Genomic DNA, 20765 nt, shown 5'->3' with positions numbered 1-20765 from the left:
TTAGCTGCTAACTTTCTTCGCTTCAAATCTTGAAGGTACTTCTCTTCTTGTTTTCATATTTTGAAAATGTTGAATAATTGTTTCATTATCAACTTGATTGAATGTCTCTCTTTCTATATATGTAACCAAACAATCATTCAACCACTCATCTCCCATTCGATTACGAAGTCGACTCTTTATGATATTCATAGCAGAAAATGTTCTCTCAACTGATGCTGTTGCCACAGGTAGAATCAAAGCTAATTTCAACAGAAGAAATACCAATGGATAAACAATATGCTTTTTTGTCTCAACTAACTTTTGAGATAGTCCACTGATTCCATTTATATTTGAGAATTGATCATCAAGACGCATATCCAATATAAAATTCTCAAGTTGACTATCAAGTGCCAAAATTTGAGTAGAAGAGAATTCATGTGGATAAAATTCAGCTAAACGAAGCAACTTCTCCTTATCAAATGCAAAAAATGAGTCACTTGGATTCAAACAAGCTATACAAAGAAGTAGCTCAGTATTTACCTCTGTAAAACGATTGTTAAGCTCTTGAAGTTGTCTATCAATCACTTGATAAAATAATTCAACTTGAAAATGATGCAAGTTTGAGACCTTTTGGATTTTGCGCCTTGATCTTCCTTGTGTTACAAATATATCATTCATATTTGGAGCAAGAATATTGTGACTATCACAAAATAGTAAAACTTCGTTGAGCAAAGAGGACCAACCATCGTCTCTTATACTTTGCAATCGTTGCTTGGACACTTTAACCAATGTCATAGCATTTATAATGTCTTGATCACTTCTTTGTAGAGCTTGAGACAACTCATTAGTAACTCCTAATATACTTTTCATCAAATGTAAATTGAATACAAATTCAAAAGATTGAATATGATTCAATAATTGGCATGCTTCAGCTCTTTGTTCAGGATTATTTCCATCTTCCTCAATAACTTCAAGAACTTCTACCACGGAAGAAAAAATAGAAATCAAGCTAAGTATTGTACCATAATGTGAGCCCCATCGAGTATCACCTGCCCTTTTCAATGTTGTTTCTTGATTTAAGCCACGCCCACTAGAAACATCTCCATTTTGTAATGCAACAATTGTCTTTTGCATTTGACTTTCACGAAGCATGTCTTTACGTTTACAAGAAGCTCCAACAATATTGCACAAACTAGCAAGCAAATTAAAAAGTAGTGCAATTTCGACCTGTTTCTTTGCAACAACCACAAGTGCTAATTGAAGTTGGTGAGCAAAACAATGAACATAAAAAGCACAAGCATTTTCTTTCAAGATCAAACTTTTTAAGCCATTAAATTCTCCCTGCATATTAGTAGCTCCATCGTAACCTTGTCCACGTATTCTTGCTAAACTTAAATTATGCTTTGTTAATAAAGATTCCAAAGCTACTTTTAATGACAACGCATTTGTGCTAGAAACATGGACAAGGCCAAGAAATCGCTCCATTACAATCCCTTCTTTGTTCACATACCGCAAACAAACAGCCATTTGCTCTTTAACAGAGATGTCTCGAGCTTCATCAACTAAAACAGCAAATAAATCATCTCCAAGATCATCAATAATAACTTTAGTAGTTTCACTTGCAGCAGCTCTAACAATATCTTTTTGAATTTTAGGTGCTACTAGCTTAAGGTTTCCACGAGCATTTTTGAAAACACGATCAATCTCTGTATTATGTTGAGCAAGAAAGTCAAGAAGCTCCAAAAAATTACCTTGATTATTTGAATTGTGCGATTCATCATCACCACGAAAGGCCAATCCTTGTCGCAATAAGAACCTAATGCACTCAATTGTTGCTGTTAAGTGAGTTCGGTAATCTCTTTTAGCTTGGTCTGAATGCTTTTGAAAAACAACTTCAATATGTTGTTTTTGCTTCATGAGTGCTTCGCATTTTCTTCGAGCTTGATTATGAGCACTATCATGATTTCCAACATGTGTTTGTAATCGCTCCTTCTTTTTCCAATTTGAAAAGCCCTCTTTTACAAAAGCATCACCACTCGCACCATCAGGTTTCATAAGATAGCAACAAAGACAAAATACAGCATCTTTTGAAATACTATATTCCAACCAATTGCCAAATTCATCAAACCAATCAGCATTAAATCTACGGAGAGAAGTTCCAAAATATGTTTGTGGAAAATCATGTTCTCTTGGTTGACAAGGACCTTTTTGCAAATAAGCTCGTCTAACTTCATCTCTGTCATTTGGATCATAATTTGAAATTTTGGGTCGTTGTCCAGGATCAGCTACCAGACTTTCCACATTGAATTCTAAGAACTTTTTATTAGAAGAGACTAATGGAGTGACTTCAGATTCTAGTGGTAGCTTTCTTTTGAAATATTTCTCCATTACTATTTCTAAAAATAAAAATATATATTCTAAATTAGTAAATTGATCAATTCACTTTAAAAATTTATATGCAATCTAATTACATATAATAGAATAGAACGAAAGATAAACAAATAAATAATAAGGATCACTAAATTGAGAATAAAATAAAATATATAAATTCATGAAAAGAATAAAAAATAGATTAATACTTAAACTATAATTGTTTGAATTAAAATTTGCAATTGAAAATATCAAAAAGAGAAACAATGAAATTGAAAGATACATAGAGTCATAGAGAGCTATATAAAATAAAATAGAGAATTTAAAATTTACCTTTTGATGAAGAGAAGATGACCACTAGACAAGGAATAGAAAAAGAAGATTGAAAATATGAAACTAAGAAAAGGGTTTAAGAGAATAAATGAGTGACGGCTAGGATTTAAAAACAGAAGAAGACTAAATTTAATTAGGTTAACTAATAGTCAAAATTATAAAAAGATAAAATGGACTTAGACTTTTAATAATTGGGCTTAGTTTATTTGTAGTGGGGTCATTTAAAATTTAAAGTGGGGGCATATTATATATATATATATATATTTTTTTTTTTTTGGGTTTAAAAATATCAAATGTCACTGGGGGCAAGTGCCCCCCCATTCATGAAGGTGGGTCCGTGCCTGCTTCCCAGCAATTTTCAGTCGATTGGTTTGATAGTCCAATCGATTGGATTTCAATCAAACACGATTTCATGACTCGTCACGAACGTGACATATCAAATTTAATATTTTAATCGATTGGAATGGCCAAAAAATTTATTAGGATCAATAGAAGATCTAATTTGTTATTGTTTTTGTTCTTGATTGTTAATAAATATGATAGATTTTGGTTAAAATAACTATTTATAAAATAAAAAATCGTTTTTATAATTAAATAAAATATATGAGATTAATTTGTAATTAAATTTAAAAAAAGACTATTTAACAATTATTAAAAAATTTTAAAAAACATGTTTTGTTATGAGACCATTTAATGGTCCAAACGTTCTAAGACCACCGAATCCTGAGCCATCAAACATAAATATTACAACTTTTAAAAAGTTATTTTTTAAAAATTAACTTTTATAAATTACTTTTAAAAAATAAAAATTTACCAAACTAAGCCTTAACACGATGAAAGAGAGAACTCTAGACCATGCAAGAGTATGCTGCTTTTTTTTTCTCTTTTTTTATTCACTTCAAACGACAATACTTCTAGTAGTTTTTCCCTATCATCAATCAATGAATTATCGTTTGTATGATATGCTAACAATCTAAAAATAAATAAATAAATAAATAACAAAAAAATATAGATAACCAATTTTTAATCAGTCAACTTTAAACATCAATAATTAATTAATAATAAAGATACGTCTATATAACTCAAAAAACACATGCATTCAAAATAAAGATACATCCACTTAAAACACAATTCACTTTTTTCTTGGACTATCGGATAACTGCAAACAATACTTCTATTAAAACTACACACATCTCCAGTGATGAATTGAAAAAAATTTATTGGTGAAGATAAAATATGTATAACATGATAATAATTTTATAATTATATTTTATTATTATAAAGTATAATTAATTTTTTAACTATTTAACTAATAAATTAAAATATTTATATAGTAATTTAAATAATAATATATAATTTAAAATTTTATTCTTTTAAATTTGATATTTTAAATAGATTGAATAATTCTTTTATTGTTAATATAATTAAATATTTTATTTTTTTATATATATTACTAAATAATCATTTAAAAATTCATGTCTTATAAAATTATGAAATTAGTTTTTTATAATATTTATAATTAAAGTTTTTTTAATTAATGTTGTTATTACTAACAAAACTAGAACTAACTTCAAAAAAAAAATATTAATAAATATTTGTATATTTGGATCTTATTTTTTATTTTAACTGTTTTTTATTATTAGTTAATATTACTATATTTCAAAATTTATATTGTTAATGGATCTTATTTGGCAACAGCTTGACTGCAAGTGGGAGAGAAAGGTGAATGAATGGGTGTGCAGTTATTCTTTGAATGTTATGTGAAAGTGAAAAGTGAAATTAAGATTACAATGAGATAAGATTTTAAGATGTGTCTTAGGTTTTTTTTTTTTTTTCGAATAGTCCATTAAAGTTGACTGATAGTTAGCTACTTAGCTGGTTGGGTGTTAATTACTTAGCGGAATTCATAACAAAATAGCATACCACTCAACTGTTGGAGTGATTGTTTATCTTGATATCATGAGTATTTTATTATTTATTTTATTCTCTAAAATTGATTACTGCCTAGTTAATTATAAAAGATATTAAAATTATTTTAAATTATCAAAAAATAATAACATAAATATTTTTGGTAATTTAGGAGGCTAAATTATTAGTATATCGCTATGTATTAATGTGAAAAATTTATGTATACCTTTAAAGTATAAAATAAATAAATTTTTACTCTAAGTTGATAACTTATGATTTACAAAAAAAAAAAAAAAAACTGTCTACATGAAACACAATAAACATATTGATAATTAATGAGAAGAAACCGCTACATCCTTCTAGCAGTTTTTGATGGAATACTTAAAAGGCATAAATCGCAGTACTCCTATAATAGTTTATATTAGGTATCAAACAAATGACACAGTAAAATATAGAAATGAAAAATTAAAAATTTGTAAAAAATATGAAAATAACTGAATAACTTTTTTTGAGAATTATAACTTCTCTCTATCACAAGAAGATTACCATAACACTCTCTCTTGACAAAAGGAGAATACACCTCTCTCTATATATAGGAGAAAACTTCTGAAAGAAATAAAACTCTCTATGTTAAAACTCTCTATGTAACTCAATGTTACTATTGTTCTTGTTGGATGACTTGATTGAAATGAATTAAAGAAAAACTCAATTTATAGGTGAGTTTTTTCAATATGAACCATCCGTCAACTAGAGATATATAATTCTTCTCTTTTTCAACCATTAAAATTTTAAGGTTATAAACTAGGATTGTTTATTACCTTTCATTTTATTTAGTTATTATTTATTTATTTATGTATTTATTTTTTAAAATTAGCTTTACTAATTTCACAATCTCCCACTTAAAGCTAATTTTGATAAATTTTTAAAATTCATGCTGCTCATATATTCGATAGGCCATGTGAGAATCTACAACATTCAAACTTTTCTGTGTTGATTGATTTTGTCATGACATCTGCTAGGTTATCTTTCGTGTGAATCTTCTGCATATCAACACTTCCTTCTTCTACTACTTCCCAAACAAAGTGATATTGTACTACAATGTGTTTTGTTCTTGAATGAAAAGCAGGATTTCTTGCAATGTGCAAGGCACTCTAACTGTCACAATACACAAGAATCTTCTGTTGTTTGTGCCTGAGTTCCTCCACCAACCTTTGGATCCAAATAGCTTCCTTACATGCTTGTGTAGCTACCATATATTCAGCTTTTGTAGTAGATAAAGCTACAACAGTCTGTAATTTAGATAGCCAGCTCATAGCTCCTCTTGCAAATGTAAACACATAGCCTGTAGTAGATTTTCATTTATCAAGATTACCTGCAAAGTCTGAATCGACATATCCATTGACAATGAATTTTGATCCTCCAAAACATAATGCAACATTTGAGGTCCCTTTGATATATCTCAGGATCCTATTAACAACATTCCAATGCTCTTTACCCGGATCTGCCATAAATCGACTTACTACTGCAACTATTTGAACAATATCTGATCTTGTACAAATCATGGCATACATAAAGGCTTTCCACCGCTGATGCATACGGTACTTGAGACATTTTCATCCTCTCTGCTTCACTACTAGGGCACATACTTGAGAATAATTTAAAATTTATAGGAAGTGGGGTTGAAATTGGCTTACATTCTTACATCTTGAAGCGTTGCAAGATCTTCTTCAAATAATTCTTTGGCGATAGCCAAATCTTCCTAACCCTTTTGTCTTGGTGGATTTATATTCCTAAAATCTTATTTGCTGGTCCCAAGTCTTTCATATCAAACTCCCTAGCCAACTGTGCCTTCAAGAATTTAATCACGCAAAGGCGAATTCTGAATTAAACATATTAAACAAGACAAGGTTAGATTAAGGGTGTATATGGCCTGATGACTTGAATATTTTAAGGACTAATTTGGTGTGATTTTATCGAGTTTAGGGTCTCAAAAATAGACTCAGTCATTATCTAAGGTTGAATCAAGGTCAAAGCAAACCCAACTTCATCCAATTCATGTGCACTTTAAGAAAACTAAAATATGTATATATATTTTAAATTAATTATAATATTATGTTATATTAATTATAAGCCTATTGTTTTATTTTTAATTACACTTGTTGAATTAAAAAATAGATCAAAGAAGCATCAAATTAAAATTTATGAACAAATTTAAGTTCAAATATGGATATATCAACTTCTCGGTAACAAGTTTCTTCTTTATAAATAATTTCTTTTATAAATTATTGTTAAAACTTTAAAGGTCTGGTTTTCATCCGGTTTAGACCTGATATAATTTTAGCTCGAAAATATTTAGATTTCATTAGATCTAGGATCGAGTTAGAATCTAAAAACTAAATCTGGTGTATATTTAGAGTCAGAATCTGGATAAGAACAAATCCGATTTCACCCGACCCATGTACATCCCTAAATTAGATAATTGGAAGTAACAAAAATGTTTGATAACAAAAAAATTAATAAAAAAAATTGGTTTTTTTTCTCTTTAGTATTATCATTGAAATAATTTTGTCTTTTGTGATTATAGTCTTAATTAATTAATTATCACATATTAATGTAGTTAATTAAAATATTTGTATATTTATTAAAATGATACTATATTATCTCTTATCATTAATGATAAAATATTAAGTATTTATATGTTATTTTGCTTGTCCTATCTTTTGTTTCTCACCTATAAATAGATTATATCTTGTATCATGTTTTTCACGGTAATTAAACACAGTCTTCTCAAATTTGGTCGTAATAGTAATATGGCTAAATTAGGTGCCACAATCCACTCCCTTTGTTGTTTCATAATCTTACTGCTGTTGCTGGGTGAAGGAGTCTCAGCAAGCAGGCAAAACTTATTTACTTCTATGGAGCAAGAAAATAAGGGAATAAATGGTGAAGCTTCTACCATGTTAAGGGCTTCATCAGATGCATTCGTTGTTCTAAGGAAGGGACCAATTCCACCATCTGGACCAAGCCATCCTCCTCCTCCAAAAAAGTCCACACTTGGCAAGCCATATTAATAATACAAGCCCTTCATGCATCAAATAAATCAAAGCAAAGCTAGCTAATAAACGAGGGCGTATTAGTAATTAATTATATGTGTATTTCGGCTTATGAATAATGCATCCACTTTTTTGTAGTTGACCTACCCATCTAATTTATTTATTATATGAAAAAGTCTAGGGACGGTAATTTTGTTAAATTCTAACCAGCATGTAACCGGTGAAGAAAAATGAGCCATTGGATGAAATCTCACACCAATCTCATACCATTAAAACCATCATTGATAACTATTTGATGGCTACAAATCACATTTCTATACGCGTGTATTAATAATTTAATATATAAAACAGATACTGCTTTAAAATCATCCTTTATATTTTTTTTTGTTGCCCACAGTATCCCCCAACCCGACAGGTTAAGGACTAATCCGTCGCAGATCGGAGCTCCATTTATTTAAGCGGACGAGTAAGCTGATCACTCGACCAACCCAAGTTGGTTAAAATCATCCTTTATATAAACAGTTAACTAGACATTCTTTTTTCTGTCGTTATAAGAATTCTTTTATTATTTATTTCCAACTAAATGATAGCAGAATTCTAAAAAATTGAGTCCTTCTTAAGTGTTTATAGAATAAGTAATTTATTCTCTCTATTCAATTTATTGTTAGAATTTTTTTTTAATTTCTGAACTTTAAAACCATTCATATAAAATTATTAAAAAAGAGATTTGAGGGCAAAAACAAACTTAAATTTGTGAATATAATTAAATCACAGTTCTTCTGATAAAAAATGAAAATACATAAAGACGACTTTGATATATTAAAAATCAAAATTTTGAATTACTATTTATATTTGAATGTGACATTCATTAAACCTTAAAATTTTAATAAAATAGTATTTTTAATTTTGCTTTTGTTTAAATGTAAATTAAAAGTAATAATAAATTATTTAATTTAATAATAATAATAATAATTGAGATCACCGTTATATAAATTATTTAATATGAAATAGATTAATTGACGATTATAATTAATATATATGTTGTCTGTAAATAAATTAAAAATTTAATATCTTCCTAATATTTTATACCATAAAATAAATGATTGTTATAAATATTAATTAACGATTTATTATTCAATTAATATATCAATACAAGAATCATAATTTGTACAGAGAATACTTAAATTTTTTTTTCCAAAAAAATTGAAGTACTTAGCATGATGGAAGAGAAAACTCTAAACCATGCAAGCGTATGCTGCTTTTTTTTTTTTCTTCTCTTTTTTTATTCATTTCAAACAACAATACTTTTAGACTTTTAGTAGTTTTTCCCTGTCATCAATCAATGAATTATCGTTTATATGATATGCTAACAATCTGAAACAAATAAATAAATAACAAAAAAATATAGATAATCAATTTTTAATCAAGTCAATTTTAAACATCAGCAATTAATTAATAACAAAAACACTTCTATATAACTCAAAGATGCATCCACCCAAAATAAAGACACATCCACTCAAAACACAACTCACTCCCTCCTTAGACCGTTCAATAGCTGCAAACAATATTTTCGTCAAAACTGCAAATACCTCCACCCCACTCTAAATACCCGCTCAAAATAAAGACACATCCATATAACTCAAAGACACATCTAACCAATGTTAAAATTTTTTCAGAATTTCTTAATCCAGAGATTATCTATGTTAAATAATTAAAAAATAAAATACTTGAATACAAGAACATACCTAAATTCATAAACATGAATTATGATTGAAAGAGTTTGAATCGTACGGTTCTTTCGATCTTCCTCAACCAAAACTTTCTGTATTCCTACGCAGCTGAATTGCAACTTTTCTGATGGGGAGAGAGTTGATGAGGTGGCTTTGGTATATTAGAGACCGAAACCTTAAAGGCACTATTTATATTTGAGCATGACACCTATTAAACCCTAAATCCCAAATAAAATAAGTGTAATAACCCATGCCATGCACGTGATAAAACTGAAATTATAATTTTAAATTATTCTATTAAAATTAATTTGAATTGTAATAATTTAATTAATAAATAAATAATATGATGTGCATTGTTCGTATTTTTTTAAATATAGTATTAAATGTATTAACTCGAATGTAGTTATTAAGTGTATAAAAATTATGTTTAAATTATGAATTCTCTAAATGAAATTATCCCGTTTAAAATATTTAAATTATGATTTCAATCATAAATTATAATTATGATTTAAAATTTTTTTTGATATAATATTACATTTTTTTCTTCATTTTACTATTAATATGTTGATATTGCAAGTCTAAATTACAGTATTTTACTTAATCTTGACTAAAAAAAAAATAGTTACGTGTTTCTATCATTTAATTTATTTAATACATAATGTGCTAACACTAATGATATTTTTTTTAAAAATATATTGATAAAAATAGATATAATATAATTCCAAATATAACATAAATAAATAAAATATATAAATAAATGCGAAACCAATATGTTTACCAATGTCTTTGTTAAATTTTATAAATTAGAGAATAAATTATGTATTCGGTTGCTTGGTGATCACATAGATGATCAAGTAATTGGATTGTAAATTGATCTCATAGTGTACATCTTATTTTTTTCTCATTTTTGAATGAAAGCGAGAATTAAGGGAGTAAGTAGTAATATATAAAGAAAAAAAAATTCAACCACATCAACGCATAATTATAACCTAAAGAAATATTCATATTAAAATTTTACATACTGCAAATCATGAAGATCAATCACAATGTACTGGTCACTTCTCTTTATTTTTGACCATGATATGAGTTTTTCTTTTCTAGTCAAGAATCTAATAACATCTAATTGAACAAAAAAATTGAATTAAAAGTACCAAATTAAGGACAAATGAGTGAATAATATAAGAAATTATAACTTCGAACGTGAATAAAATAAAAAGAATTTACTGATTTATTTTATATTAAACGATAAAACTAACAATAGTATATTAATAAAAGGATATACCTTTAAAAAAAGTCACAATACAATTTCAAATATTTTCATAAATAAACTATTAAAATTTTTGTTATCAATAAAATAATGCTATTATACAATTTTTTGGTAAAACTTAAAATCAAAAGAAAAATAATTTTGTGTGGGTTAATATAAATTAATTACGTACCAAATAAGTAGAATCGTTCATTTGTTTGTTTCAATATATCAGCATGAGCAAGCAAATTAAAATGATTATCCAGAATTTTACGATCATCGACCAAATGTACTATACTTGACTCCGTCTCAAAAGATATTTTGCACGTGTGTACAGTCAGAAGATATATTCCGCTTGATTTCTCGATCTCAAAATTTGAGAAGACATAGACTTTCCTTTCTACCAATTCATTCTCAAATATTTTTGTCAAATAATTCTTGATTAAACAATGAATTTTATCATATTGTAAAACAAATTAAATATAAAAGCTATTAGCATTTACAAAGCTATTAAAAAGAATTTCTTTGACTTGATTGAACAATGAATTTTATCGTATTGCAAAATAAATTAAATATAAAATCTATTAGCATTTACAAAGCTATTAAAAAGAATTGTATTTGACTTGTGAAATGGTGTACTTATAAAATTAACTTAAAATATGAACTACAAATATTTATAAGAATTTAATTTTGATACACTGCAGTGTAAAGTAGTTTTACACGTGTATCCAATTACGTAATGACACATCAATAAAAATAAATACATTTCACATTGACCGTGTGAATGGTCATCCAAAAGAACGGATGTGATTGCACGACTATGTAAAATGCTTTACACTGTCAGTGCATCAAAATTAAACTCTATTTATAAATTGAACTTAGCATTACTTGAAAAAATTTAGTAAATGAATCAATTAATCTTATCATCTATTAGAACTATTTCTATGTAAACTGTCTTACTCTTGTCAAACTTGAATGAAACTTTTTATAACCTTATAATTCTTGTCTTTATTTTTCATACTTTCTCTTCGTATAATCTACTATAGGTGATACTATTAACAGAATCGTAGTAAATAGTCATTAGGTATGGAAAAAAATAGAATAAAGACTATGTGAAAATTATAAATTTTTTAAATAATAAACATGAAAGAAAATTTATTGCTTATTATATATACTAATAATATGCCAATAATTTTAAAAATTTACTAATAATACTAATAGTTTAAAGATAATTTTACTATAGTTATAATAAATTTAGTTATTACTCTAAATAAATAAAATAAATAATATATTTGAAAACTAAAGAAAAAAAGATTAGCGATAATCATGTTTAGAATGTTCCCATGGTTTTTTTTTTAATTTTTTTTTTGCTTGTTATTCTTTCACTGCAATGTTAGATAAAAAAACTCTAAATTTGAAATATAATAATAAATATGTCATGTAATGAAAAAATAACAAACTATATATATATATATATATATATATATATATATATATATATATATATATATATATATATATATATATATTATTGCTATATAGGGAGCCAAATACACAAAGATATATTATCGTAATAAAATATCACACTATGAATAATTATATTTGTCAAGTAAATTTATTTATACTCTATATCTATTATATTATTTTATATAAAATTAAAATTTACTCTTCTAATTTAATATTATATATATATTTTCTTCTTACATTGTCTAAAATTAAATTGGGATTATGTCTAAAGACTTAACATAGTAAACAGAATATAATTAATATCTAATATTTTAATAATTAAAAACCTAAAATAAGTTAATAGATAATAATAATTAATACCTAAAATATCATATATATATATATATATATATATATATATATATATTTATTTATTTATTTTTGATATTGTCCAAAATTAAATTGAAATTATGTTCAAAGTCTTAATACCGTAATTGAGGTATAATTAATACCTAAAATAAGTTAATTAAATAACAATAATTAATACCTAAATTATTAAAAAGAAATTTTCAATAAATGTGAGGAATAAAAATAAAAAAAATTAATAAATAATATTAGTGTTTAAATGAAAGAGTTGATAAAAAATAATAATTATAAGTAAAAATAGTATTTTTATTTTGAAAAAAAAAACACATGAAAAATTGTTTAATAATCCGTGCCATGTACATGATAATAAATTGTTCAATAATTCGTACTATGCACGTGATAAGTTTAAAATTATAATTTTAAATTATTTTATTAAAATTAATTTAAATTGTAGTAATTGCGTTTATTTTTTCTTAATCTAGTGTTATGTGTATCAACTCTAATATAGTTATTAATCGTTTTTGTTAATCTAATTTTTTTTTAATTTATGATTTAAAATAACAATTATAAATATTAATAATTAAATAAATTATTATATTATAATTATTTACGTTTTATTTTCAAAATTGAAAATATACTATTTTTTTATTTAATAGTTTTTTATTTATACTACCAGCATATATTAATCGATTAGTCAATAGTTTTTTTATTTGTAGGATATATTTATTTATTTTGTTTAAATAATTTTAAATCTTTTCTTATTTAAGTACACATATATTAAGTCACATATATTAATTATTTTTTGAGTTTTTTATTATAAATAATTTTTTTAGCCTACAATAATTATACTGATTTTGTTATTTCATTAATACCATCATATGCGTAATAATATTCATAAATCATACTAATTTCCGTATTTATATAAATTGTTTAGTTAATAATTTTTTTATTTTTATAATATATTTATTGTTTTAAATAATTCTAAATACTTCTTTATGTAGTTTATATATATATATATATATATATGATTATTTTTTATTCTACAATTGAGTAATAATTTTTTATTTTTTATATCTATGTATATTTTTCAATTCCTTTTCATATGTATGATCAACAATTTTTTTTAAATGGTAATATTTTAATTTTTTCTTTCACGTATTTTTATATATTAGCAAGAAAGCAAAATCATGTATTGTGACTCTTTTTCTTTTTTCACACCTTAATCTTAATTAACCAATCTTGTATCCAAAACAGATGTTAGTTAATCTTAATTGAACTTTTAATCATTCTAATTTATTGATGAATTACATTTCTCTTAATAATTGCATTACGAATCTGAAATAAAAAAAAAGGTGATACATATATCAAAAAAGAAAATAAACTTTAAAAAAATCATATTAAAAAGTTTAAAAATAACATATCTATAAAGAATAGTCATAATATATAAATTGAGACAATAATTTAAATTTCTCTAAAACTAATTTAATCAACTACCAATATTAGAATTAAATTATTTAAATAATATTTAATCTATTCTAATCCTTAGATACGTATAGATTAGAGTCATTCTCGTAACAACCAACCGAAATAACATCATAAGATCGAAATCGGTACAAATTCAGACTATCTTCTTGTTAAAATTGTCAAATTAGAAGAGACTTTTATAAAATTATTTTTAATACAAAAAGCTTAAGAGAAAAAAATTTAAATATAGTACCAATTTTTGAATTGCATCTTCAAAGTTGGCACGAATTTTTCAAAATTGAACCTAAATTGAGGAAATTCGATCTCATTATATGCTCTACTTCGAATATTTTTTGACAAACATAGAAAACATAGAGGGGATGTGACTTGAACTTGACCTACAAAGCTCCTTAAAAACAATTGCCCAATCAAAAAAGAATAACAGATTAGAAAAAAATGCTTTGATTCTTAGATTTAGACTCACTAACCACAAAGAAACACTATATATAGCGTTTAGTAATACAAAAAATTTATAGAAATTAATTATTGCAATATCAATTTACCACTATGAACGTTAGTATCATATTTATAGCAATTAGAATTATAAATGTATGTTTTACTTTTTATATAATTATAATTAAGATATTTTTTAAATCATAATAATTATGCATTATTCATTAAATGCTAATTGTAATATAATTCTAGTACAGATATTTTTTAAAATAAATTTAGAAGAGAGAATAGTGCCTTTATTTTGAAAAGAAAATAAATTCATGAGAAATTGAGACCTTACTTTTATTAGTTGGAGGAAAATTCAATTTTAGTATATTAAGTAGATTATTTTATATAATTATAATAAATATATTTTTCTAAATTGGTATAATCATGCATTATTCATTAAATGCTAATGGTTATATAATTATAATAAAGATATTTTTAGAAAAGAGAATAGTGCATTCATTACACGAGAATAGTATTTTCTAAAAATAAAGATATTTTTCTAAATTAGTATAATCATGCATTATTCATTAAATACTAATTGTAATATAATTATGATAAAGATATTTTTCTAAAAATAATTTTAGAAGAGAGAAGAGTGCTTTAATTACATGAAAATAGTACTTTCTAAAAATAAAAATATGTTCCTAAATTAGTATAATTATGTATTATTCATTAAATATTAATTATAATATAATTATAATAAATATATTTTATATAAAATAATTTAGAATAGATAATAGGAAAGTTCATTTTGAAGAGAAAATTGAGTCATGAGAGATCGACACGTCACCTTAATTAGTTAGGGAAAAACCCAGTTTTAGAATATTAAGTAGAAGTAGATAGTAAATATGTCATGTAATGAAAAAATAACAATATATATATATATAGGGAGTCAATGCACAAAGATATGTTATCGTAATAAAATATCACACTATGAATAATTATATTTGTCAAGTAAATTTATTTATACTCTATATCTATTATATTATTTTATGTAAAATTAAAATCTACTCTTCTAATTTCATATTATATTTATATATTTACTTCTTACATTGTCTAAAATTAAATTAGAATTATGTCTAAAGGCTTAACATGGAAAACAGAATATAATTAATATCTAATATTTTAATAATTAAAAACCTAAAATAAGTTAATAGATAATAATAATTAATACCTAAAATATCATATATATATATATATATATATATATATATATATATATATATTTGATATTGTCCAAAATTAAATTGAAACTATTTTCAAAGTCTTAATACTGTAATTGAGGTATAATTAATACCTAAAATTTTAATAAGTAAATACCTAAAATAAGTTAATTAAATAACAACAATTAATACCTAAATTATTGAAAAGGAATTTTTAATAAATGTGAGGAATAAAAATAAAAAAAAATAGTAAATAATATTAGTGTTTAAATGAAAGAGTTGATAAAGAATAATAATTATAAGTAAAAATAGTATTTTTATTTTAGAAAAAAAAACACATGAGAAATTGTTTAATAATCCTTGCCATGTACATGATAATAAATTGTTCAATAATTCGTACTATACACGTGATAAGTTTGAAATTATAATTTTAAATTATTTTATTAAAATTAATTTAAATTGTAGTAATTGCATTTATTTTTTCTTAATGTAGTGTTATGTATATCAACTCTAATATAGTTATTAATCGTTTCTGTTAATCTACTTTTTTTTTCTCTAAATTTATGATTTAAAATAACAATTATAAATATTAATAATTAAACAAATTATTATATTATAATTATTTATGTTTTATTCCCCAAATTGAAAAAATACTATTTCTTTTTTATTTAATGATTTTTTATTTATACTACCAGTATATATTAATCGATTAGTCAATAGTTTTTTTATTCGTAGGATATATTTATTTATTTTATTTAAAAAATTTTAAATTTTTTCTTATTTAAATACACATATATTAAGTCACATATATTAAATATTTTTTTATTTTTCTATTATAAATAATTTTTTAGCCTACAATAATTATACTGATTTTGTTATTCCATTAATACCATCATATGCGTAATAATATTTATAAATCATACTAATTTTCGAATTTATATATATATATATATATATATATATATATATATATATATATATATCAATTGTTTAGTTAATAATTTTTTTATTTTTAGAATATATTTATTGTTTTAAATAATTCTAAATACTTCTTTACGTAGTTTATATATATATATATATATATATATATATATATATATATATATATATATATATTAATTGTATGTAAATATATTTAAATCGTATATATTAATTAATTTTTTATCATAATTAATTTTTTTTGAGTCTACAATCATTCAATAATTTTTTTATTCTTTATTATTTGTCATCGTATGTGTAATTTTTATAAATTATAATAATTTCTTTATTTATCTATACATATATATTAATTTTGTTAATAATTTTATATATATATATATATATATTGTACATATAAAAATTTAAGTCACATATGCTAATTATTTTTTTTGTTATGATTATTTTTTTATATATATGATTATTTTTATTCTACAATCGAGTAATAATTTTTTTTATATCCATGCATATTTTCTAATCCCTTTTCATACGTATGATTAACAATTTTTTTAAATGGTGATATTTTAATTTTTTTTTTGTGTATTTTTATATATTAGCAAGAAAGCAAAATCACGTATTGTGACTCTTTTTTTCCTTTTTCACGCCTTAATCTTAATTAATCAATCTTGTGTCCAAAACAGATGTTAGTTAATCTTAATTGAACTTTTAATCATTCTAATTTATTGATGAATTACATTTCTCTTAATAATTGCATTACTAATCTGAAATACAAAAAAAAGTGATACATATATCAAAAAAGAAAATAAACTTTAAAAAAATCTTATTAAAAAGTTTAAAAATAACATATCCATAAAGAATAGTCATAATATATAAATTGAGACAACAATTTAAATTTCTCTAAAACTAATTTAATCAACTACCAATATTAGAACTAAATTATTTAAATAATATTTAATCTATTCTAATCCTTAGATACGTATAGATTAGAGTCATTCTCGTAATAACCAACCGAAATAATATCATGAGATCGAATACTTAGAATCGGTACAAATTCAGACTATCTTCTTGTTAAAATTGTCAAATTAGAAGAGACTTTTATAAAATTATTTTTAATACAAAAATCTTAAGAGAACAAAATTTAAATATAGTACCAATATTTGAATTGCATCTTCAAGGTTGGCACGAAATTTTCAAAATTAAACCTAAATTGAGAAAATTCGATCTCATTATATGCTCCACTTCGAATATTTTTGGACAAACGTAGAAAACGTAGAGGGGATGTAACTTAAACTTGACCTACAAAACTCCTTAGAAACAATTGCCCAATAAAAAAAGAATAACAGATTAGAAAAAAATGCTTTGATTCTTAGATTTAGATTCACTAACCACAAAGAAATACTATATATAGCCTTTAGTAGTACAAAAATAATTATAGAAATTAATTATTGCAATATCAATTTACCACTATGAACGTTAGTATCATATTTATAGCAATTAGAATTATAAATTTATGTTTCACTTTTTATATAATTATAATTAAGATATTTTTAAATCAGTATAATTATGCATTATTCATTAAATGCTAATTGTAATATAATTCTAGTAAAGATATTTTTTAAAATAAATTTAGAAGAGAGAATAGTGCCTTTATTTTGAAAAGAAAATAAATTCATGAGAAATTGACACCTTACTTTCATTAGTTGGGGGGAAATCCAATTTTAGTATATTAAGTATATTATTTTATATAATTATAATAAATATATTTTTTTAAATTGGTATAATCATGTATTATTCATTAAATGCTAATGGTAATATAATTATAATAAAGATATTTTTTTAAAAATAATTTTAGAAAAGAGAATAGTGCTTTCATTACATGAGAATAGTACTTTCTAAAAATAAAGATATTTTCCTAAATTAGTATAATCATGCATTATTCATTAAATGCTAATTGTAATATAATTATGATAAAGATATTTTTCTAAAAATAATTTTAGAAGAGAGAAGAGTGCTTTAATTACATGAGAATAGTACTTTCTAAAAATAAAGATATTTTTCTAAATTAGTATAATCATGCATTATTCATTAAATGCTAATTGTAATATAATTATGATAAAGATATTTTTCTAAAAATAATTTTAGAAAAGAGAAGAGTGCTAGAATTACATGAAATAGTACTTTCTAAAAATAAAAATATGTTTCTAAATTAGTATAATTATGTATTATTCATTAAATATTAATTATAATATAATTATAAAATATATATTTTTTATAAAATAATTTAGAATAGAGAATATGAAAGTTCATTTTGGAGAGAAAATTGAGTCATGAGAGATCGACATGTCACCTTAATTAGTTGGGGGAAAACCTAATTTTAATATATTAAGTAGAAGTAGATAGTAAATATGTCATGTAATGAAAAAATAACAAACTATATATATATTAATGCTATATAGGGAGTCAATGCACAAAGATATGTTATCGTAATAAAATATCACACTATAAATAATTATATTTGTCAAGTAAATTTATTTATACTCTATATCTATTATATTATTTTATATAAAATTAAAATCTACTCTTCTAATTTAATATTATATATATATTTACTTCTTACATTGTCTAAAATTAAATTGAAATTATGTCTAAAGGCTTAACATGGTAATAATTAAAAACCTAAAATAAGTTAATAGATAATAATAATTAATACCTAAAATATCATATATATATATATATATATATATTTGTTTTTGATATTGTCCAAAATTAAATTAAAATTATGTTCAAAGTCTTAATACTGTAATTGAGGTATAATTAATACCTAAAATTTTAATAAGTAAATACCTAAAATAAGTTAATTAAATAACACAATTAATACCTAAATTATTGAAAAGGAATTTTTAATAAATGTGAGGAATAAAAATAAAAAAATTAGTAAATAATATTAGTGTTTAAATGAAAGAGTTGATAAAGAATAATAATTATAAGTAAAAATAATATTTTTATTTTAGGAAAAAAACACATGAGAAATTGTTTAATAATCCGTGCCATGTACATGATAATAAATCTTTCAATAATTCGTACTATGCACATAATAAGTTTGAAATTATAATTTTAAATTATTTTATTAAAATTAATTTAAATTGTAGTAATTGCGTTTATTTTTTCTTAATCTAGTGTTATGTATATCAACTCTAATATAGTTATTAATCGTTTTTGTTAATCTACTTTTTTTATCTAAATTTATGATTTAAAATAACAATTATAAATATTAATAATTAAACAAATTATTATATTATAATTATTTACGTTTTATTCCCAAAATTGAAAACATACTATTTCTTTTTTATTTAATAGTTTTTTATTTATACTACCAGTATATATTAATCGATTGGTCAATGATTTTTTTATTCGTAGGATATATTTATTTATTTTGTTTAAATAATTTTAAATATTTCCTTATTTAAGTACACATATATTAAGTCACATATATTAAATATTTTTTATTTTTCTATTATAAATAATTTTTTTAGCCTACAATAATTATACTGATTTTGTTATTCCATTAATACCATCATATGCGTAATAATATTTATAAATCATACTAATTTCCGTATATATATATATATCAATTGTTTAGTTAATAATTTTTTTTTTATTTTTAGAATATATTTATTGTTTTAAATAATTCTAAATACTTCTTTATGTAGTTTATATATATATATATATATATATATATATATATATATATATATATATATATATATATATTAATTATATGTAAATATATTTAAATCATATATATTAATTATTTTTTTTCATAATTAATTTTTTTGAGTCTACAATCATTCAATAATTTTTTTATTCTTTATTATTAATGTCATCGTATCGTATGTATAATTTTTATAAATTATAATAATTTCTTTATTTATCTATATATATATATATATATATATATATATATATATATATATATATATATATATATATATATATATATATTGTACATGTAAAAATTTAAGTCACATATGCTAATTATATTTTTGTTATGATTTTTTATATATATATATGATTATTTTTTATTCTATAATCGAGTAATAATTTTTTTTTATATCCATGCATATTCCCAATCCCTTTTCATATGTATAATTAACAATTTTTTAAATGGTGATATTTTAATTTTTTTACGTATTTTTATATATTAGCAAGAAAGCAAAATCACGTATTGTGACTCTTTTTCTTTTTTCACGCCTTAATCTTAATTAACCAA

At 22.8% G+C, this 20765-nt stretch overlaps 1 protein-coding gene across 1 annotated transcript; it reads right to left on the bottom strand.

The window, feature by feature from the left end:
• LOC112783566 (uncharacterized) lies at positions 1–2367 on the bottom strand. The gene is made up of 2 exons (XM_072230136.1): positions 1490–2367; positions 1–1429 (listed from the first exon to the last, which is right to left on the bottom strand). The coding sequence occupies exons 1-2, from the start codon at positions 2365–2367 to the stop codon at positions 1–3; spliced, it is 2307 nt and encodes a 768-aa protein (XP_072086237.1).
• Positions 2368–20765: the final 18398 nt, after the last annotated feature.

The sequence above is a fragment of the Arachis hypogaea genome, chromosome 20 (assembly GCF_003086295.3).
Source record: "Arachis hypogaea cultivar Tifrunner chromosome 20, arahy.Tifrunner.gnm2.J5K5, whole genome shotgun sequence".
NCBI classification, from domain to species: domain Eukaryota; kingdom Viridiplantae; phylum Streptophyta; class Magnoliopsida; order Fabales; family Fabaceae; genus Arachis; species Arachis hypogaea.
This window is presented reverse-complemented; position numbering and strand designations above follow the sequence as displayed.

Coding starts and splice junctions, on each gene's coding strand:
- LOC112783566 (XM_072230136.1), bottom strand. CDS start 2,367: ATGGAGAAATATTTCAAAAGAAAGCTACCACTAGAATCTGAAGTCACT. Junction 1,430..1,489: donor CAAATGGCTGTTTGTTTGCG/GTATGTGAACAA, acceptor CCATGTTTCTAG/CACAAATGCGTTGTCATTAA.